The 24,454-nt window shown below is 37.1% G+C and overlaps 1 protein-coding gene across 1 annotated transcript; it reads right to left on the bottom strand.

Annotated features, from left to right (window-relative positions):
- On the bottom strand, nt 1-24,454 carry Serpini2 (serpin family I member 2). The gene is made up of 8 exons (XM_038348419.1): nt 24,208-24,454; nt 17,436-17,666; nt 15,949-16,143; nt 15,682-15,874; nt 11,326-11,423; nt 7,075-7,161; nt 3,915-4,004; nt 1-77 (listed from the first exon to the last, which is right to left on the bottom strand). The coding sequence occupies exons 1-8, from the start codon at nt 24,452-24,454 to the stop codon at nt 1-3; spliced, it is 1,218 nt and encodes a 405-aa protein (XP_038204347.1).

Below are 24,454 nucleotides of genomic sequence, written 5' to 3'. Positions count from 1 at the left end.
TCACAGTGAATCTAAATCTCTCCCCTTCGTTGTCTGGATATCAGGATCTGTCACCCTTCCCATAAACAAAATTGATTCTAGAAAAAAGAAAAAGAAAAAATATGACTTAGAAATTTCTGGAGGAAAAGACAAACTATTTTCTTCATGATTAATCAATCTTTAACTCATTCTTCTCTACAGGTGAAGTCTTATAGTAAAACCCTCCCCTTTGTTGAAAACACTTAGATTATTGATCATTTTTTGTACTTTGAGAAGTAAATAAAGCTATACGACCATTTATCATAGAAAATGCACTGATCTTGTTTTCCACGAGAGAGTTTTTCTAAAACTAGAGCCTAACCGGGCAATCACAGCACAATGAAATGGTAACGAGCACAGAGCCGCTTCAAGTCAGAAGACCTGTCAGCCATCTTTACAGGCACAGAACAAGAGCCTTGGGGTTGAAAGAGTAGTTTCCCAGACCTCCTTCAGCTTTGAATCAAAGCATACTTCACTGCTAAAGACAACATTTTCATATCGCTAGTACTTTCAAGTGCCGAGCGAAATGATATCGCATCAGACACAAGTGCAAATACCAGTTTCCAGCCATTCTATGTTTGGCAGTGACTTAGAACAAGAGGACAGACCAGGAATTAATGGTGCATCAAAACTATTCACCTTGCACTTTAACTGGGAAAGGGAAGCAGAAGAGGGTCAATGACAACAGCCATAAACTTCTTAATTGAAAGTGTAATGAAAGCTAATTTTAAAAAGTGGTAAAATTTTGCTTAAGTTAAAGCTAATTAATGCAGTAGGATTTATTTGAAATAACAGTGGGAAAGTTTCCTGCTTAGTTAACTCCTTGCCATTCAGTCAAGAGACAGACATGACTTGGAAGGAGAATGGGGAGGGGTATATGGGAAGGTTTGGAGGGAAGAAAAGGAAGGAAGAAATACCGTAATTATATTATAATCTCAAAAAGAAATAGACACAGTATGAAGAGAAGCCATAACATGGATGGAGATATAATACACTCAAAAATCTCAAAATTATGTTAGAAAAAAATAAAAGTGAACACCCAGTCTTCTAATAGACAAGGATGGACCTTCCCCAGGATAAATTTCATCACAGTAGGTGGCACCAGTGGCTGTGTCTTCATAGTGCTCTTCCATAAAATACTTCTCAGAATCTGAGAGGAATTCTAAATCACTTTTATAGAAAAAACACTACTTAAAATTTACATGGCGGTACCCAACAGTCCACAAGCAACATTTGTCCCTGTGTTTCCCATCTGTTCGTTTCACCATGAAGAACAGCACTTGGTTGTGAGGTTTTACACACTCACTGCTCCGGTCACTACGAGTTTCTGAGGGGCAGTGAAATGTCCCTTAACAAAAGAGCAATGAAGCACAGGGCAGGAGCAAGAGTCAGTACCGTTTGTGTTTTCTCTTCCTCTTATGCAGGTGCCCCCTGCCTTTAACTAAAGTGTTTACTCCAGCCCTCCATCAGATGGAAGAGGTTTATAACTCCTAATATTAAAATCCACAGCATTGCCAAAACATACGGTTAGATTCCAAGATTTATTCATAAATATTATCCTAGTTGCTTATTCTTTCAGCTCATCTGCAGAATTCAAAATGCAATAAATTTTGTATGGGGAGGTACGGTTTGGCTTAGAAATTGTGACTCACTCCTTCCTCAGAAATGCACATTTCATGTACTGTCTTTGTCAATATTCGTCTGGGATTCTATAGAGCTGGTGTACCCCCTCAGCTTAGGAAAACAAATGAGTTCTTTATCTCCTGTAGCTATAACAGCTGCAGATAAATATATTGCAATATATAGCTCCCTTAGTATGAAAATTCAAACATCACATAGAATTTTTACAAGAGGCATATTCGATAAAAATAAAAGTTTAAATTCAAATTTAAAAAATAGCTGTGCAAACCTAAAGTCATCTGCTGGAATACTTCAGAAACTGTCAGCTGAAAATACATACTTTGTGTAAAGCTTAAAGCCATTTTATGATCTTCTAAGTCAACATACTATTATCATTTATGGGAAAAATAATCCCAGAAGGCATAATACCTTAATATAATAGACCTTCTCAATTTTTAAATATTTTTTTAATTTTTTATGTGTATTAGTATTTGGCTGCATGTATGCATATGTACCATGCATGTGTGATGTGTGTATGCAGGCCAAAAAAAAAAGGTGTGTGGTTCTCTGAATTGAATTTAAAGATAATTGTGAGCCATCATCTGTATGCTGGGAACTGAACACAGCTTGTCTACAAGACCATCAGCTGCTGTTTAACATTGAACAATCTCTTCAGCCCCTATTCTAAATTTTTATGTCACAATTCAAACCTCCTAATAAATGAGGCTCTGTTTATATTATGCAATATTTGTAGTGAGTAACCCTTCTTTGGAAGGCCTTATTACAATAATAATCATAGAAATTGTTGCTAAGGTCGAATTGTTAAACATTATCACAAATAAACAAGTAGAAATAAGTAAATGGGTCATTTTGCTTTTAAATTATCACTGCTCTCACACAAGATGAAAAGACATGACCTTAGAACAAACGATCAATTGGGGAAACGGGATCAAAAATAATCATTCTATAAGTCGTTTACTTATGTGTTGATGCCCAGTGTTGACTCATTTCTTGCTGTTCTCCATACTCAATAATTATATATACTAATTATAAAAAATGAAGATCTCTCAGTGGTTAGAGATGTATAGATCAAACAACCTACTCAGAATATATTTTATTACAGACACATCTACTGCTGGATTGATACTGTTTTAATACAGACTCGGTGATTTTAAAGCTGTTCCATACACTCACAATTAGTTTTTTAGAAAAATCCACCAGCATTAGCACTATAGAGTAGAAAGAAGAGATTAGTATATCCCTCAGAGTGACAGTAACAAAACCTTTAGTTAATCTAACAAATTCAGGTTCTCAAAACCAGTTTATAGAAACATTTCAATTATTTGTACTTTGCTTATTTCTATTTATGTTTATTGATTCATTTTTAGTGAAAGCCTATTGTGTACCTGGAAACATGTTGTAATCTTTATGTATTCTTTTATGTTACTTTTTAATACTTATTTTTTCCAAACGTAAAAGGAAAATGTAATTTAGAATAAATGAGCAACATGAGCTGACTTGTTATTGGAGCTGCAATGTGAACAGGGGTCTGCCTCTGTGACCCCATTCTCATTGTGCAGGGAAACTGACATTTTCTCCAAGACTTTCTAGCATACTCAAGGTATGCTAAAAACACTCACTGCTCTTCTGTGTTTTGTGACTCTCCCAGGAGATTGTTATTACAATCCTAATGCCCTAAAGATGACTTCCCTAGTGTATTTACATATTACTGATGTTTCTGTAAGAGCAAGTGCTGAAAACCTATCAGGACCACCTGGGTTTCCAGATTCCGACATTGCACCACATGGCCATCTATACCATCCCCCCTTCTGCATCCTTTTTTACAACTCATTAAATTCTCTGGAGGTTTGAAATGAAGTTTGGCCCCACCCTCCTTCTCAGAGCCCCTCTGAGAGCCTCTTCTCATGATTCCACAGTTCCCAATTTTCACCTCCATTGTGGCATCGTAGCAATTTAGCCCCATTTGTCACACTACCAATTTTTAATTGTATGGTACTAATCAAGCTAAGTGTTCTGTCTCTCTTAACAAAATATCCGCTGGGAGTGATGTTAGCTTAATATATGGAGCAGCTGTGCCAGGAGCCAGATTACCACTAACCTAGTTCAGATTCTAATCATATCTTACGACACTATAACTGAAGTATAAAATATACCGAACGAACATCAATTGAAGGAAAACATGATTTCAGATATCTGAATAACAACTGACAGCTTAATTTATCCACTACCTGCAAAGAAATTTTAGAAAGAGGTACCTGATTGGGTATGCTTCATTACAAACAGAAATGGATGATTCGCTAGAAATTGAGTTTGAGTCAAGCTCATGATGGCAGGGATGTCTACGCCTAGGAAAAAGAGACAGCAGTCATTTACACGCTTATACTTCAGAGATCCATAAACACACCTTGCAATAGTTTTCACAGACAAACAGATTTTGATGTCATATATCCTAAAGGCGAAGGAATTGGTAATTAATTTTAAATCACCGTGCAAAGGACTAAATATTTAACCATCAGGAATTCATTCTGACTTAGCGTTTCTGTTCAGTGAGGAAGAATACCAAATACTAGATTCAATTTAGTGGAAGCAATGGAAAATGTCATACTTTCAACAGTAATTTTCTGCCCACTATTTACATTGCATGATCTGTTCTTAAAATGCTTCACCTTTTAATTCCTTTCCAGACATGTTTGCACTTTGTTGCTTTAATTCAAGGTATGAGAATCTCATCTGTGTTCAGAACTACCTATTTTGTACTTCAATTTCTGGAGTTATTCTGTGAGCTCAGAGCTTTTAAGATTTATATATTATGCTTTTAGGACTTATATATTATACATTTATATATTCTATATTGCATTATATTATACATCTATATATGACTTTTATTATTAAGTTAGGAGCAGATATTTTTCTGAGTTATAGTTACATATTATGATAATTCACTTTATTTCATTTTTCGTGGCACTTGTGAATAATGTGGGAAATTTTAGTGGTCAGACAAATTTTTTCCTAGACTAAACGTTTTGACACTCCTCTCAGGTTCTTGCCAACTCAGATCTGACTGAGGAGGCTAGACAAGATCTGAGAAAGGCAACTCCTGAGAAGTTCTCATTTGATGCCATTGCCGCTGCTCTCTGTAACGCATTTCCAGCCTCAGTATAAACTGCATCTTCATCTCAATCACCCTGTGAAACTCTGTGCAAACTCAAGGAAAAAAATAAAATCAACATGTATACTCAAAATTGGAAAAAATGAAACAATCTTACAAATATGACTTGACTGACAATCTTCCGTACAAAACAGCCATGACAATGACCCCCAAATTATCAGTAGATATAAGTTCACATCTGAATTACTGAGATAAATCAGAAAAGTAAAGTCAATTTTACACCCATTTTCATTTTTAGTGAAAACCTTTTGTCCCTCCCTTGTTTGTGAACAAGCCCCGGAGCACATCCTTCAAAGTCAGAATCACAGGCTCTTCTGGGGCATGGTTCATCGGGATATCCACAGACTACTCTTGCCATCTCCTAATGAGTGCAAATCCTCCTCCTGGAGAATTCTAGCTTTTCAATGAGAGGCACTATGCAATAGCAAAATGGCTTAGAGCTTAAAACCACGGAACCTGATAGTTGAACCTGCCAGTTCAAACTCTGTCAATTAACAGCATGACCCCAGGCAAGCGACTTTACATCTCTGGGACTTTTTTTTTTTTTTTCACTAATATAATTAGAGGATTGTTCTCTAATGGATTAGAACTCATTCAGTATTGTAGATGAAATTTTTGTGTTTGCGAGACATTAACCTCATCTGAACACATAGTTGTAGTTTCTTCAAGTACTGACAGGGTTCATCCTCTGCAATCTGTTTCTTGAGCATAGTAATGACACTTCATTCAAGAGATAACAGAATGGAAACCACAGCCTAGTGTGTCCCACCTAGATGTCAAAATCCATGGTACTGTGCAGCAATATGAATTAATAAAGAAATCTCTAAATAGATAGAATTTGGGAGTGTTTTTCAATAATACCCTTTAAATGATGTATAATTTAAGCATTAGTTAAAATCCAAGTAGTATTGGGGTATGAAAAGAGACTAATGAAGGAGCTACTAATTCTTTTTGCTTGTTTGTTTGCTTCTAGTTGATTTTGATGGAAAAAATACCCATCAAAAGTTTTTCCAAGTATTATTTACAAATAGCACAGTTGCTATTCAAAAGAATATTTATCCAATGTAGCGCAATAGAGAGGTTAATCTTAAGCTTCTGTATATTCTCGAACCACCTAGTGAATTCAGGCAGCTATATCTGACTGAGTAGGCCTGAAATGAGACTTGAAATCTGGCATCTTTAATAAGTCCCTAAGTAAGGCCTTTGCTGCAGTCTCTGCACTGCATGTGTGGTATTGAGGGCAGGCTGCACATCACAAGTCAGTGTTTGCTCTCCTCGATGTGTATGGCATCACTTTGTGAAATTTTAAAAAATCTTAGCTACAGCCATACAGATTGAATTATTTTAAGCATTTTCTGGGCATAGAATTTGTTAAAACTACCCAGGTGACTGTAATAAGCAGCTAAGTTGTTGAACCACTACCACTGAGATGATAACAAGATTCAAATTAGAAAGGTGATCACTAAGTCAATCTAGTTAAGGACAATGGCGATGGGCTTGGTCTCTACGACATGGACGGGCTCTGTGTGAGCCTTGTCAGTTCAGTTGCTCACCTTCCTGGACCTGGGGGGAGTTGGGAGGACCTTGGACTCAACATAGTATAGAGAACCCTGATGGCTGTTTGGCCTCAAGAGGGAGGGTGTGGGGGTGTGGGTGGAGGGGAGGGGAGGGAAGGGGGAGGAGGAGGGGAGGAGATGGCAATTTTTAATAAAAAATAAATAAACTGGGAAAAAAGCTAAGAAGAAAATTTATTATCATATTATTGAATCATCTATAATTATACCTATAAAACAAGTTATGAGGGAATAGTACAATTGGTAGTTTGTACTTGCCACAAATAGGAAATAAAAACAGCTCAGTTAGGAAAAAAAATAAATAAAAAATAAAAAAAAATAAAAAAAGAATGCTATTAAAGAGGACAGGGATCGCAAGTGCTCTTAACCATGAGGATTTCAGAGTCAAGTCCTGACATTTTCTCCCCAGATCCTATTAGAGAGCTAATGAGTAGTTATTATGATTCGCAAATAAGAAAATATCAAGGGATGAAGCTAAACTGCTAATAAAGTTTTTTCCCTTTGTGTTATACATAAAGGAAAAGAAGTATGTATAATATGCACAAGCACCATTTTCTTCCTTTCTGTATTCAGAAAAAGATAATGAAAGATCAGAATTGGCAGAACAACCCCAAACCTACACCGTGCCGACCTGGCTGGCAATTCTGTTCCTCGAGAATCCATTGGTTTTACCTGTGGATGTTGCAGCTTCACCTCCTTCTTCATTTATCTCAAAGAAAACTTTCTGCATGACTCTGGAGACATAGACTTCAGATGAATCTGACACAAACATGACAGGGAAAATCAAAGCACTTATGACTAGGCCCTCAAATAATTACATGTTCAAACATACTGAAGCAGTGACTGAACAAATGGACTTTGGGAAATTCAGTCAGTTTTCTGTTGATAAGGGTGCTTACGTTTAAGTAATAAATTTATGGAAAGAAAGACAGATAGAACGAGTTTGCCTAGACATGAAAGGGAAGGTGGAAAGTGTAGCCCTCAAATCAGATACCCCACTAGGAGGGAGATTTGAATGGACAGAGGGGATTCCCACTTTACCACAATCTACAGAAATAATAAAAGATCAACCTTAAAGTAAACTTGTCTTTTAAATTTGAGATTCAATTCTGATCTGACTGTAAAACAAAATTCATTTTCCCTCAAGGCTGGTTATGTCAGAAAAGTCTAAAGAGACTTTGGGTCGTCAGTTCGAAAATTAACTTTCAGAGCTGTTTTCTAAACATTGGATAAATGTTTTCATGTAGGACAGTGCCTTGCAACACTTGTTCTGTTGTGCATGAGCAGTGAGGGCTCCTCTCTTCGCCCATGGTGGAACTGATGTGACATGTTTCTGGCACGGTGGCCGGCAAGGATAATCCTGACAAGTGAAATAACGAGGTAGACATCATATCAAGTCAGCTTTGCAGGACCAGCTATATCTAGCCTCTTCACAGTCAATAGAGGCATGCGCTAAATGCTATGTGGTGCATAGGTGATGCCACACACACCACGGTGAATAAGCCAATCAATGGACATGAATGTGCTCAGTGACAGAAACCTGCGACATGAAAAAAGGAAGAAGCCAAAGTTTCAGTGTGGATTTTCCAAAACTCAAGACAACCATTCAGGGTGACACACCTAAACAGATTTTCCAATAGCTCCCCGAAGTAAGACAGGATTTGCAAATTAAGCACACAGTTAGTGACCTAATGGTGTGGGCAGGTCAGGAAGAAGTGAAAAATTTCACCCAGATTAGCAATGGAACTAGGCCAAATGGCTCCGAGGCCTTTAGGCTGAGCAGACCAAGTCTTATAAATACAACCCTTGCATAAGCCTTGCCACTTAGGAAAAGAACCTGAGTCACACCAGCTTAGAACAATGAACATGACTTCTATGCTCTCTCTGTCTTTGCAGTAACCATTTCCTTTAAATATCCATGAAAAGATAAGTCTATAATTGTTAAATTAAGAAGACTAAAGAAGACTAAAATAATTCTTGTTTTTCTAGATGTTCAAATAAGCTTGTGTAATGTTTTATTTTTATTTATTTATTTCTCTGTGTGTGTGTGTATGTGTGTGTCTGTGTGTCTGTGTGTGTATGTGTGTGTCTGTCTGTCTGTCTGTCTCTGTCTCTGTGTGTGTGTGCAGGTCTTAGTATGGAAAGTCCAAAGGAGGGGTATCAGATCCCCTAAAGCTGGAGTTGCAGGCAGTTTGAGTTGCCTGATGTGGGTGCTGGGAACGATACTCAGGTTTTCTGCGAAGCAGCAAACGGTCTTACCTATTAAGCCATCTCTCCATGTGCCAGAGGAATAGATGGCCTACATAAATTTTTCTTTTTTCCCAAGGTCATTAAGACATATGACTCAGATTATAAAGGTGAGACTTCTAAAAGTTACATCCTTATCAAACATGGCATAGAAACTAATAACATGGTAAGAAGTAAAGTTTGAATCCCAAAGTTTCAAAGGTATAAAATAGTATATTCAAAATTATTGAACTAGATGAATATAAAATATACATTTCTTGTAGAAATTGTTCCATATTACTAAGATTAGACTAGCTCACATTACATTTTGCTAAAATTTTATTGTGCAAGAATCAGAAAGCAAAGCAAGTGCTGTGGCTTGGATCAATATCCTTCCAAAAGGCTCACATGCTGGATTTAGGCCCTCAGCTAGTTAGGAAGTAGGTGACATTGAAAGGAATGGGTCATTGAGTTTTTAGGGGATCCTATCCCCACTACCCTGTTTATCCCCCTCTCTGCTTCTTATTTCCAGTATGACCAAAGAGATCCTCTGCCAAGTGTTCCTGTGGCCATTTGTCTGGCCCAAGTGTGGAGGACTAAACCGCCATGAGCTGAGTCTTCTGATCCAGGTATCCTCTTTTGCTTGTTTATAACAGGCATTTGGTTACTGCTCTGAAAAGTAGTACATACAGCATTCAATTGCTTATGCTGATAAATACTGGCTTTGGTATTAAGTCAATGAGGCAGGACGAGAATGTTAAAATAATTCAAGTAGCTAACCTCAGAGTGGGGGAAGAAAGCAGAAAATGTTAGACATTTTTTTTTCTCTGCTTGGAGTTATGTTTTGCACAAATTATTTTATGAAGCATTTTGGAAGTATTTTCATAAATCATCTTGTAAAAGGTTTATGGGAGTTACAAATTGCTGGAGTTTGAACAGTGAGCAGCTGTTTTAATGCTTACAATATATTGAGTAAGATTCCTCAGGCCAGGAAGAAGTTAAAGGGGAAGAGTTGCTTGAAAAGTGCTTGGTAGTTTGGGTTTGGGAGGTGGCTAGGGTCCAGGGCACTCTAAAATAGCATCTTACTGGAGTGTTTAATGTTGACTAGTGTTGCTAGTACACAGGGATTTGCAAGACGTCAGATCCAATTGTCGCTGTGGAAGCAAGTAGCTGTGCCACGTGTGAAGGCGATAAAGAACCTGTCTGGCACTTATTGCACATCTTCCACTTCCTCCATTCAGATACGTTGTCCATTCTACCCGTGTACCTAAAAGATTGGTGAGTGACCAAATGGACAAATACTGCTGCGAAGTTTAGATATTTACAAAAACGTCCCAAAAGTTTTTCTATTGCATGTTATATGGTGTTACAAAAATAGACTTGGCGAGCTTGCATTATGAGAGCTGTGCTTTATAACAGAAAGGCTGTATGTTTTTTAATCATATTTGGTGTGTATGGTACTCTTTATTTCTATTTTTTCAAGTATTTATTTTCCAGCTATCAATTTTCGCTATTCACTGAGGAGCTTAAAGAAAGCCTGGCCTTGGGCTGGAGAGATGGCTCAGAGGTTAAGAGCACTGCCTGCTCTTCCAAAGGTCCTGAGTTCAATTCCCAGCAACCACAAGGTGTCTCACAACCATCTGTAATGAGGTCTGGTGCCCTCTTCTGGCCTGCAGGCATACACGCAGACAGAATATTGTATACATGATTAATAAATAAATTTAAAAATAAAAAAAAAAGAATGCCTGGCCTTGTAGTAATGAGGCGAGCAGGCCTGCTTTTTATTCTGCCCGGCTCCGGCACGCCTAACTTTACACCCGAAATAACAACACACAAACTGTATTCATTTAAACACTGTCTGGCCCATTGGTTTCAGCCTCTTATTAGCTAATTCTCACATTTTGCTTTAACCCATATTTAGTAATGTGTGTAGCACCACCAGGGGTGGCTTACCGGGAAGATTCTAGCCTGCATCCATCTCGGAGAGGAGAGTCATGGCGACTACTTGAGCCATCTGACTAACTTCCCTCTTTCCCAGCATTCTGTCCTGTCTACTCCACCTATCTAAATCCTTCCCTATCAAAAAGCCAAGGCAGTTTCTTTATTAACCAATGAGAGTCCTCCATCATGGCCTGGCTGTGGAGGTAAGGAACCCAACAAGGCATAAGTCCCTAGATTTACAGTAGCACAAACAAACCATCTCCGTTTGCTGTCAGTATATAAAGACCCTTGAAGGTAGCACGGTCCATTGCAGGCTTCCTGATTCCTGTAATGACATCATCCAAAGCTTTGTGTGCTTTAATCCTACCAAAATATATTTGAAAAGTAGTTGTCCATCTGAGTTTTATATGTCTTGCTTAAATGACAGACACTACCTTATAAGTAACACAATATAATCAGGGCAGAATAAAAGCCCATATAAAGCTTCTACTTACATAATTTTATCATAAGCACGGTGAGAATGTTTATCTAACTTTATGAACTGCTTTCTGAATTTCATTGAGGAAAACCTCTTGCCTGGGAGATACAGAGCATATTAATATTAATATTAATAGAAGGTTCTCCAAAGGTATGACATTTATTCACTATGTATATACTTGCTAGAACTGAATATTCTCTCATTGTAAGATCGGTCTGCTAATATAATTCCAGGAAAACAAAACATGACAATACAAAAACTACTCATCAACAACATACCTGTTATTCCAGAAAGGTCACAGCCACGATTGAATATCTCAGTTACATTTAAGGAATGCAATACTTCCTTGAAGTCTAATTTTTGTTCTGTTTTAAATCTGTTTCAAAAAGATGAATAAAATATTATTTAAAATGTAGCAGACAGTTTCTAGGAAGTTTTTTATGATGTGGGTGACTTGGCAAAGATTATGCTCTGAATCTTTGGCTTTCACCAACCCTTTTCATTTTCTGATATCTCACGTTATTTCTATACAGTTCCATTCATTGTTCCACGTAGCTAATATCTTGCTTCCTGGATAAACTGTTGGTGGGGAAGATGAATAGAATGATTGCAATGTCACAATTACTTCATCCAAAAAAAATTTGTTTCCTTGTTTAGCATCTTTGATAGAAGTTTGAAGCTTTTTTCTAGAATTTTCTTACTCAAGATTTTCAGACAAAATGTTCACACCTCCCTATGTGCAGGAGTCAGTAGCCTACAGTCCTAGAGGAAACTTGTTGACGACTGATGTTCAGAGAGGTGTTGATATCTCACCATTCTTCCTATTTATTCCTTGGCTGTGACTTTCTTTGTTCTTTGGGCATTCCTAATGTCTAAAAGTGGAGACTTCATATGGCTAAACATGGATGGGAACTGGGAAAAAATGGATAAGATTTATCAGGTCAGGGGCAAGAGTCAGACAGTGCTTTTGATACCAAGCCATAAATTAAGCCTCTGGCATACAGCTTACCTGAGTTCTTCATTCATGAAAGAACCAATAATCAGAGAATCACAAAGATTCATGGTTCCAAGACAGCTGCAGGCACTGAGTTTCATATCATTTAAATAGAGTAGAAAGAGCTAGTGCCTTTTTATTTCATAGATGCTTAGAGAATCTTTTCTTGTTCATTTTAAAAAGAGATCACAAGCTTTTTTTTAAAAGGGGGTAAAACATGTGGCATCCTGGGGAAACACATGTTTCCCATATCAGTGACATTCCCTGGCGACTCCCACCTCAAGAGCTATGTATATACCATGACAGGATCTTGCCTCAAGGCATGTGCATAGCTGCTTGAGAACCTTGGATCTAACACCTGAGCTAAAATTGGGGGCTAGAAATTTGATGCAATATCAGTCCAATTAAACCATAATATTAATTGATGAGTATTGACTAAATTTCTTCACCATAATTCTTCATAATAACGAGTATCCTGTGGGAGTATGCTAAACTTATTTCCTGACAAAATTGTATGCATCTTGGAACATGCTAGACATTCCAAGCACTAAGTAACTGGTATTGCAATGATCTTAAAAACTAAAAATCTATTGCTAATGAAAATAGCTTATTTTATGCTGCTATTTTCAACTTCTTAGGAATTTCTTACTGAACAAAATGAAACATAATTGTTTTAAAAGTATTCCCTTTTATCATACTCTTTAAACTGAATAGCAATAAAGGTGGAAACTATATGTTCTATTATACCTATTATTTTTATAATAAAAAACCAACAATTTCAGGAGAATGACAAGAACACTGAAGACTTATTACAGTGTCTAATAATGTGTAATTATCAACCAGAAAGTCACTTAATTAATAGTCCTGCTCATACCATAGTCCAGTGAGACCTACAAAAATAAAAATGCATTCAGTCATTTGGTAAAAGCATAACCTAAAGTCAATACCTAATTATCTGTAATTACTGCAGCCAAGAATAGGGGGAATGAAGTAGAACTTCTATGGCTAAACACTTAATATAGACCACTGTTTTAAATGTCTACAAAAATCCTAGGATGTCAACATTATCATTGCCTTTGACGTAGAAGAAAGCAACCGTAAGAAAGCTGATTTCCAAGCTCAAGGTCAGGATATGTACAAGAGTTATGATTTAAACGCAGGTCCATTTTGGTCAAAGGTATTGTGCTGACTCCTCCTGTCTTCTAATCAAAATATGATTGCACTGTAATTGCAAACCGTGGTCTTGATCAATACGTACAGTGTGCGTCACTGTTCACCACGGCCATGTTTCAGTTCCTATCTACTTGGCCCTAAACTAAAATTATTAAAGAGATAGCAGCTGAAAGAAAAAGAATGGGCAACAAAAATGCTGGTAAGATAAATAGTAAATTAAATAATCAAGAAATAGAATATTTAGCATATGGAACAATGTCTATTTGCCTTACATATGGAATGTGCTCCCACGTGTAAGCATTGAGTTGAGAAAGGTCTCACATGGGTTAAAAAAAATGAAAGAATATCTGAATTCCTGTGCTAGCATAGACCTGCCTTGGTTTCTAGTCACGTTAATTAATGAATACACTGAGGGCTCTAATTAAATGTGGAAAAATTAAAACCTCTTCATGTCTCCCTGTGGGTTCCTATCCTATTATCTGAAATCCCGTTGTGTACATTATGGGTTTTAGTTAGCCCTGTATTCTTTAAAGATGAAAGTAACCAAACGAAATCCATAGAAACATAGTATTGGTATCAAAATATAAATTCGGAGACTGGGAGATGGTTCCTATAAGAAAGTACTTGCTTTACAAGCGTAAGGACAGAAGTTTGATTGACAGCAATCATGCAAAGGCACCCATGCAGTAGGATGCATTTATAATCCCAGCATTCCTATGACAAAATACGAGGCTAGCTAGCTTTTGGCAAATAACAAGACTCAGAAAAGGTTTAAAGAGAGAAATGACACCTGAATTTGCCTTCTAAGCTCTATACACAAACTTAGGGTCAGATACATCAAACAGACATAATAAACACACAATATTTATACTACTTTACAAAAGTGAAGTTCTGTGTAGGTAAAATTTGCAAACATTTTACTTGCATTAGTAAGTGCTTGCTTATATCCACACAAATAAGCACATCCTCATGATGTTTCCTATATACAGAAATCTCACACAGTGTAGGCATATGATCCAACCTATTACAACTTAATTTCTAAGCTTTTTACAGCATCTCATAGTACAGGTATACAAAAATAATATGAACTTCTACTAATATCCAACTAAGACAATATCTAAAATTTGATGTCTGGCATGTTATAGACAATAAATGGTAGCTCTGTCCTTAGTACATTTAACCTGTTTTTAATCCTACAGGCTTTGATTCTAAATTTATTCTATGTCAAAAAAGGGAAGAGGAAATTCTACAATCAGGATTTATGATACCAACAGTCTCATGTTCCTTTCTGCTGACTCTTGTATATAAAGTCTCCTGATGGTTTGACATTGATCAAAACAAGTTACAAAAACTCCATTTATGTGTTTATTTGTTTGTTTGTTTGTTTGTTTGTTTTGCAACAAAGCAGGGTGTAGAAGGGCTGGTGTTGTGCCAAACCTAACTTACGGTGCTAAGTCCAAGGATTGCTGGACTCTCCCAGTAACTAGAAAGAGGCAAGGGAATATTTGAGACCCAGTCTTCAGGACAGTGTGGCTCTGATGCCGACTCGAGTTTATAGTTTTGAAACGAAATTGAGAGAGAACGCATTCCTGTCGCTGAAATCGGCCACTGGGCTCCTGTTCCTTTTCCCGGTAGCTTTGCGAAGCTGATGCCATTGCTTAACTTATTCCAAATCTATCAGATCCCCACTTCTCACTTTCAAGACTGTTATATACTCGTTGAGATATAAAAGGAATGCGGGTCTGAATAATAAGCTATAGACTTGTCACTGAAGGTCAAGCTACAAACCTACAGTGCCAGCACAAGAGAGGCAGGGGGATCATGAGTTGGATGCTAGCCTGGGCTACACACTAACATCACAGTGAGCACGGGCAACACATAAATAATCTCCAGAGCGAAAGCAGAGGTGACTGAAACAAAGTCATCAGCCAACTCAAAAATATTTACTGAGGTGAGGTAATTTTCTTTCCACTGTTTATATATAAAATACATATTTTTGAGTAAGAAGAGGGTTAATTTTAGGAAAATGTTAATTTTAGGAAGATTGAATTTCTGACTTTAGTTCTTTAGAGTAAAGAGCAGATCTGTAAGAGATGAGAAGAAACAGTAATGGGAGAACGTCTTCAAGGGGCTTAGAGAGTAGGGCTTACATCTGCGAGGAGTGAAGGGAACAGTGAGCAGTGGATATGTTCAAAATGTGCTATATGACTCTGAAATCCTCAATTAATAAAACACTATATTAAAATGTATGAAGACATGTTTGTAACACAGGGTAGAATGAACACTGTGCTATTTTGGTACACCATTTGCTCTGGAGGTTCTTTTGTCTCTCAAAAGCTTATTAGCGCATATAAACATTGCTTCTTATGAAAATCCCTTGTAATTTTAGTGGAGCGTTAATTACTTACAACTGACTACAGGGTTCCACTTATAATTCATAACCTCAGTAGCACAGAACTTGACCCACCTAGGGAGGCTGACTTCCACTTCCTTTTCATGCAGCTCAGACAGCCATCTCTGGATGTGGCCAGCAGTAACTTGCTTCTCCGCTTCTTCTATGTTCATACCTTTTGCAGGAAGGATGATGACCATACTAAACTCGTTAGACTTGAAAGGCAATTCCAAAACCTGGCATGTCACGAATGACTCAGAAAAATAACCTGAAACAAAGTTCATTAAATATATTTTTCAGTTATTAAATCTATGGTTTAATATATACAGTTTCTCATATTACCATATTTTGTTCTCAACAGAGCCTTCATCATTGGAACCTTGACTGTTGAGCCATCTTTCTTATGAAAATCTGTCATCTCTGTGTCTTCCTTCCTGAACTTCTGTTTCCAATCCCCTTTGAAATAAATGGCATTTACCAGGACCAGACGAGTCAGAGGACCAAAATCATTCTCTGAAAACATATTTTTAATTTTTCCTATAAAGAGGATGAAGAACAAAGTAGGGAGAATAATTAACTGGTGATCCAATGGAACTGGCTAACATAGACTAAAGCAAGAAAATGTCTTGCACACAACTATTTATGACAAGGTATTGTGTGATCTAGCTTGAGCACCTCTAAGAGCCAAAAGGAATGCTGCTAACTACTTCCCTAAGAAACAGGTACTGAAACACCAGGAAATAGGAAATGGGAGCATTCTAGGAAAAAGTGGACAGAGCGAGTAAGGAGTTCTCTGGTGAGATGATGCTCGTAAGTTGTTGCTCAGACAAAAAGAAGAGAATTGGAATTGTCTTCCTGCATGTTTATCAGTTTCATTCAAACCTAAGGGCTAACTTGCCCATCAGTGCAACCAGACTCACTATATCAGTGGTACACCCAAGCTGATTATTCTCTTGGAACCAGCGACTAGTAATAGCCTGATTTTCATCTTCAAAACAACCAGCCTCTCCTCGTCTTATTTCTCTTTTCAGTAGATCCTTCCTTGTTCATAACAATATTATTTCCTTATTTCACATCCCTATAAATTTTGATCCACTGAGTCACGATGTTAGTGGTTATCTCTGTGTTTGAATCTACCCATGAGGATTCAAGAAGCTACTCACACAATCATAAATTTCTGGAGTATAATCACATAAAAAATACTATTAAGTGTCCAGTATATGTTTATTATACCACATACATTGTTATGAGAGTTTCTAATAACTAAAATATGTAGTAGTATCCTAAATTTAAATAAAAACTAAGCTCACAATGTTCTAAACTTTGAACTCAAATCTATCCTGACCTAAACCTCTATTTAATGACTTTGTAATTTTTGCTATGTTGTTTCTAAAGGTTAGATTAGCATATCTATGATAAGATTGTTAGCATTATTTTTAAACATGAGCATAATCATCTAAAATATTTACAGTGTACTTGGGAAAGAGACATTTGGAGTTGACATATCTAATATATTCCTGGGCCAAAATAGGCCTCCTGTTTACATACCTGAAAAAAAAATCAATGCTGGAATAAAAACTACTGCAAAAATTCTCCCATTAAGAATGGGGGCTTTCGGGAAATTAGTGCATGAATCAAGATACTTTTCCAAGCAGTTCTGCATTTCTCTAGGTTGTATAGTCTCATGTTAATACAGGGAGATGAAATGGAAGATTTGATCCATTTGATCACCATAGAAAGGGGAAAAACTGAGCCACTCTTTACTTTAGGATATTAAAAACTATGAATCCACCAGGAAATAGCAGTTTTATGAAAATGGGAAACTTTACCGTCTGTTTTGCTTTTGACCCAGGTGTTTATTGTCTCTGCACAAGCCTTTGCATCCAGAAAATCCACCAGTTTTGCAGCACTCTGGAAAAACTCCTTGTTGCCATGGAGATACGTTTCCTTCACAGTGAATCCTTCTTGAAGGTAGAGGGCACTGGCAAGATTAAATGTAAATTCCTGTTTCTTCTTTGAGACAGCTGAAAAAAATGACTTCAGCACAGAGAATTCCTCTCCTACAAAATAATTATAACATGCACTCACATATTGAACATGAAAACAGTGCCTTCTTAGCTCCGACTCTTCTTAGTGTTCTCATTCACCACCAGTTTTTCCATGCTAAGACTCAACTAACTATGAAAAGTCAGATACAGAGTTTTAATATTTACCTCCAATGGAATGCGGATTTTGCAGAAAAATCAACAGCTATGTTAGACAAAGAATGGCCATGTAAATTTAAATTCTTTTTTTCAGAAGCAAAAATATGAATTTATGCAGGCTGAAGGAAAACCCCAACCTTTTAATCACATTTAAAGCATTCAATATCAGGAAGTTTCTATTTAAGATCCCTTTCTTTGAGAGGGACTTGTTGAGTACTAGTGGAGATATGACACCAATGAACAGCTTTTTAATGCTACGTTTACTTATTGGTATTTTGCACCTCTGTATATGAAAATGTACATAGTTACTCAGGGGAATAAATTAGATTTTCAATGTTTTATAGAGAAACCTAATAGTGAATATACACTAAAAATATCAATATAATTTATTTTCAAATATTTCATTATCCATGACTCAATATACAGAATTGACAGCATAGTGCATATTCTGAGTTCTAAGATAGCTTTCTAGTGTAAGTTTGTATAACCTAGGCTATCCCTATAACAATCACTTAATTTTTTATACAAATATAAAGGAATACTTATCATAGTCATAGTGGTTTGAAGATCTTATTTCTTTTGTTTTTTTTTATATTGGCATTAAGCAAAAGATCATAAGTCTATAGTCCATGAGCCCAGAGAAATTAGGTAACAAAGAGAACTCTAAGAGAAACATACATTAATCCCCTGGGAAGGGGAAAAAGACAAGATCTCCTGAGAAAATTGCGATTGTGGGAATGAGGGACGAAGATAAGGCAGAGGGGAGAAGGAGGAGAGAAGGGGAGGCAGGAGGAGAATTTGAGGGAACGGGATGGTCAATGTTACTGTTACTTCAGCTTCCAGAAAATATTGCTATTTATTGAAGAACTGCACCTGTCCAGGTTCAAGGCTTACAAGATAAGCCCTATAATCATCTCTAGACTTATATAAAAATCTGACGTGCCCATGTATTCAGACTCAGTAATCTATGTATTTTGGCTGTCTGCAAGAATAAAAGCCTTTAGGCATCCCAAAAATAGCTACGGGGTAAAATCAACTCAAATAATTACCACCAACAGACTATGTACTATGTTATGCATGGCTCTAAATCTTGTCTACTCTGATGATTCCTTTCATAATTTCTTACGCTTACCCTAATGTTGCACACATTTTTATGTACTTCTGATGTAATCCTAGAACTGTTCCATATAACATGTTTAATCCAGAAACCGTTTCATATGTTATTTCTTATGCCTTTTTCACATTTTCAGTAAAAACTAAAATTTCATTAGTGTAACTTGCAAATGGATAGTATTTGATTAGTCTCCATTTAATAAAGCATAGTTCACCATTAAAAGTTACTAGTTGAGTAAAATTATTGAGGGACTGGAGGCTATTATATGGTTCAGTCAGTAAACTGCCTGCTGTACAAGCAAAAGGACATGAGTTCAATCACCACATAAAAGCTGGGGAGGTCAGGTCGTGCTTGTAATCCCAGCAGTGGGTAAGCAGAGGCAGAACAGCGCCTGAGGCTTGCCATCATTCCAGTATCGCCAAATTGGCGAACTCTAGGATCAAAGAACCTGTCTTAAACAATAAGATAGGGATTAATAGACTTACCTGACATAGAACTCTAATCTCCAAAAAGCACATACAGAGAGAGCAATGTACGCGCGCGCGCGCGCACACACACACACACACACACACACACACATACACACACACACACACACCATAAAACAAGTATTACTGGAAACTTCTTTGTAAGGACCAAAGGGAGATAAAGTATGAGAGTACACATTGTTTAACTATAAAGCCAGCAGTCATAGTCTTTGTGTGAATAAGGGAGCTGATATTGGGGAGCCGCCTCCACATGCTTTGCTTTGCATCTTTCCCAGCTGGCCAGAAACTATGCTTGGTCCACGACACCTTCTTGGTCTGCAGTTCTTGAATAGGCACAATCTGCACATCTATCCAGGAAGCCAGACTAGATGCACTGCATTGTATTTGAAATTTCAGATTCCCTATCCACTGAAACAGAGGCAAATACATAAAAGATTTTAATTATAAAAATACATTTCATAGTACTAGACGTGAGGACCTCCATGAGTCCTGAGAACTGTGGGTTTCTTACAGTAGGAGATGGAGGAAGTTAAACTCTTCTGTTTGGTTGTGAAAAATTCTCCAGTGCTCTAAGAAGTTTTACATGGCATATTTTAGCAGCTGGGTGACTTCAGAGATTACTTCCTCAGCAAAGGTACAAAAGCTTATTAAAAGAAAATAATTAATGACAAAGATAAAGTGACAGGATTCTAAAATAATTTTCAGCATTTATAATTTATGGACACCTTTCAAGGAATGGTAGGGAAAACAGAGAGGGAGACAAAAAATAGCTGTACCTCATTTGTCAGAGCAAATGGAATCATGTCATATACTTAAGTTCTAAGAACCTGTGACAAAGAGCTGGCCTTTAATAAGTTACTGGGCTCCTAATTCAATGGAAAATAATCACCAAGTAGCATAAGTTTGGGGGAGGGGACTATAAAAATATTGGGCTTATAAACTTGGTTATATTTACAGGTTAATGACCTCATTTAGCACAAATTGAAAAGAATACATATGCATGGCTCCTAATCAGCAATGAGAAAAAAAAGGTTCTTTAATTTACTAAAATAGAACCACAGAGAACCGATAATGGGGATAATCGGTTTGATTATACCAGCCCTCTGGAATATCTTTTAAAATTCTAACACTGGTTCTCTTCTTCTGGTGTCAAGATCCCAAAGGCTCATTATGTATGCAGGTGATCCAGACAAGCAAAAAAAAAAAAAAAAAAGTAAACCTAGGGCCTGGGGAAGTGGATCAGTCAGTAGCATCCCTTCTACTAAATCGTAAGATCCCAAGATGGACCATAAATTCAAATATTAAAAAAAGAATGAAAATGCTGGGTGTGATGGCACATGGTTGTGATCTCAGCAAAGTGGAAGCAAAGACAGATGGATCCATGGGACTCAATGTCCAGACGTCTTAGTGACAAATTTCAGATCTGCCAGAGACCATCTCAAACAAGGGTGTATGTGGTGAGTGGGGCTGCTAGAGAGATCGTTTGGAGGTTAAGAGCACATACCGCTCTTCCAGAGCACCCATACCATCTGTTACTCTAGGAATATGGGCTCCAAAATCTCTGTCTTCTAAAGGCACCTGTACTCAAGTGCACCCACCTACATGCAAACAAACACACACACACACACACACACACACACACAGGGGCAAAGGAAGACAAAAGGGGAGCAGGAGGGAGAGAGAAAAACAGAGAGTGAGAGTTTAAAATAATAAAAATATGCAGTTTTGAAAACTGGGCAGTCCTTGAATAACAGCACTGTCTTCTGATCTCCAAATCTTCATGTATATTCATACACACTCACACACAAATAGACTAAGATTGTAGATTATTTCATCCAAGTGATCCAAACAAATCCCCTAATCCAAACCCTGTTTTTGTGGTAAGGAACCTGTGATTCGCAGATCTAAGGAAAGTTAAGAGGTAATATGATCTGAGCAAAACCATAAGAACCAGGGTGGAACCAGGGTCAAAATTCTTGCTAAGCATTCTTTCTATTGTTTGTAGTTCTGGGAATTAAACCTGGTACCTTAAACATGCTGGTCAGGCAGTCTAATATTTAGCTGCACCCCAGACCCAGGTTTTCTTTTTATAGCTCCCTGATAAAATAGAAGTATCTCCAATGCAGCCTTTGAGTAATCAGTATCATTTTTTTCAGAGGCATTATCAGGTGTTCAGAACAGGTAAGAACATATATTCTGGGCATATGCTTTGATGCTTGGGTAACACGTAAGAAAGAGCACCTGGGATCCTCAGTCCTACAAAGATGTTACAGTTATAGGCATCTGTACAGCCCTATGGAATAAGCCAGGCATTAACATGCTACAATAGAGCAGAGATCACAAATTGGTAGCAGGAAAGAAAAATCAAGACTGATGGTACAACAGACAGACACTGATTTTATAAATCAGTGGTGTGGGAGGAGGGACTAGAAAGAAGCCTCAGTGGTTGTGATCATTTGCTGTTCTTTCATATGACTCAAGTTCTATTCCCAGAAAACACATTGGGTAGTTCACAACAATCCATGTCTTCATCTCCAGGAGATTTGATATTCTCTTCTTGTATCTGCAGGTCTCTACACTCATGCATACAATTTTAAATAATAAACCTTTTTAAAGAATAAAATTTTGAGGCACTAACGGCAGAGCCAGCACTGAAGTGAGTCAATGATATTCAGCGAAGAAATTAAATCTGAGATGTTGGCATATACCATAATCAAGCTATATTATATTTCAACACAGTATTGTTTTTAAAAGTAAAATGGGACCCGTAGAGATGGCTTTAAAAAGTTGGCTTCATTAACATAAGAACTTGAGTCTGACCCTTGACATTCATTTAAAAGCCGGTGTTGGCAGTGAGTACTGTACTTGTAATCCCAGTACTGACAGAGATGGGAGGATCTCTGTGGTTTGGAGGCCAATCATTCTAGCCAAATAGTCTAGTTCCATGGTGAGCCACAGGGTCCATCAGAAAAGGAAAAATGACGTCAACCTAGTGAAATAGTTGATAGCTCTAAGATGAGCCATAGATCCTGTCTGGAAAATGATGATGACATCAGCCTCTGTCCACCACATGCACATGAGCGCACACACTTTTGCACAGACACAATACTCAAAATGGAAAAGGATCCGTTCTCTCTTTTTTTAATTCCAGTTCCTTCCTGACTCTGCTTTCCCTGCCTGCTGCTGGCTGTCTCAGTCCTTGCTCCATTCTTAACTCAGTTTGCTTCTCTCCTGCCAGACTGTGTGGAGACGTTTCTCTGTCTCCTTGTCTTTCACTCCCTCACCTTTCTCACTTCTTAACTGTCTATCTTCTTTTTGTTTCTTCTTTTCTCGCTTTTGTTTTCCAGACTTTCATTTTTATTGTTTGGCCTTTTAACTTTCTTTTCCTTTATTGCTGATCCTCCCTATGTGTCTTTTTGTCACTTAGAAAGTGAATGGCAGAAATATTTTGGCAGATTATTCTCAGCGTTTTGCCATCTATATATACCCTTACAAGGGAAACATAAAATTCCCCTTATGAGTCTCATGACATTGTTTTGGGAAAAAGCACTAGTCAAAATCCATTTTGCTTTGTTTTCTCATCTGCATAGCAGAGATATGTATCTTGTGAACTGATTATAGATGTTACATAGTAGTTTGCAACAAATACACATAGCAAACTACATCCATGTTTGATGGTACCTCATTATTATTACTGTGACTTTTATGCTCACACCCTACCACTCTTAAGACATGTATGTTTCCCTCTACAATGTATTCATATAAAAATTTAATTTCAGAGGCCTCTTTTAATAGCATTTCATAAAATCATCTTTGCTTGCATTCATAAATAATATATTACATTTCAAAGGGGCACCATGAAATGTAATGTTTCTGGGAGTGGTGTGTTGAAGTCAAGATGCTATAGTAGCCTCATAGTATAGTATTCACAAAAAACTCAATTATTATTATCAATATCATTTCTGTACAAAATTGCTTTTATTGAAAATGGAGCAATGTATGCCTTGTCAATATTTTTAGAAAAACAAATTCCTATGTGCTACAAAAAATATATTGAAATCAATTATGGTTATAGTAACTTAAGTCTCAAATCAAAAGTCTAGAAACCTCTTCTGATGCCCAGGAAGTGTTATGTGGTAGTGATCTAAGAGCTTAATTCTCAGACCACTATAAACTGAAAGCATGAACCAGATAGCCTGGGAGATGTTTCAAGTTCCGTGTCAGATGCCCGCATGTGACTTTGGGACACTCAAAAACAACCACCTGCCGTAAGAAACTTGTGATGGCTATTTAAGAGCCTCCTTCCCCCATCTTATAAAACTACTGAGAAAGCTTATGAATTAAATGTTGATGTTTTTCATGGTCTCTTGGTAAAGTAGTGCATTACTTTTGTGAGAGAAGTGTGAGAAACAGCCACTGAAAAAGGTTGAGTAATTAATGCCCTTTCCACAAGAATAAATAAAATGCAATATTATTTTAAATCTATTCTTTGATATTAAAAAATCAGTAAGTAGCACTATATATATATATATAGTTTGTAAAAAATACACAGACATACAGAGAATTATATTTATGTATAAGCATTAATTTCTTAATAAAGTATTTGTGCTACATATTTTTAAAGGAAACAATCCTAAGTGAATAAAATACATACATTTATAATTACTTGTTGGTCATAATTTGGAAATGTATTTGCTTATCTTCACCTGTTGAAGCTCTATGAGCTGAGCTTCTCCCTGATATCCTAAAACTAAAGCCGACAGTATCTACAGACAGTTACGTCAAAGATGCTCACCTGCTGAGGAGTCCTGCATCCTTAAGGTTTTCCAGATCTGCTGTTGTGCTTTGCCTTTTGCACCCAGTTGGACCATTCCAAGAAGCACAGTCATTCCAAGAGGGGAAAATATAATGTTGTTCTTGTGAGAGAAACTAACAGCTTTATAAAGATCCACTGCAAACTCAGCACTTTTTTGAGCCACAGTTCTTGAAGCTTGACTTCCCAAAAGCAGTAGCAGAAAACTCCACAATATCATCTTGTCCAT

This window comes from Arvicola amphibius, chromosome 11 (assembly GCF_903992535.2).
Source record: "Arvicola amphibius chromosome 11, mArvAmp1.2, whole genome shotgun sequence".
In the NCBI taxonomy this organism is placed as follows: Eukaryota; Metazoa; Chordata; class Mammalia; order Rodentia; family Cricetidae; genus Arvicola; species Arvicola amphibius.
Note: the sequence above shows the minus strand (reverse complement) of the source record. Positions and strands in the feature narration are given on the sequence as shown.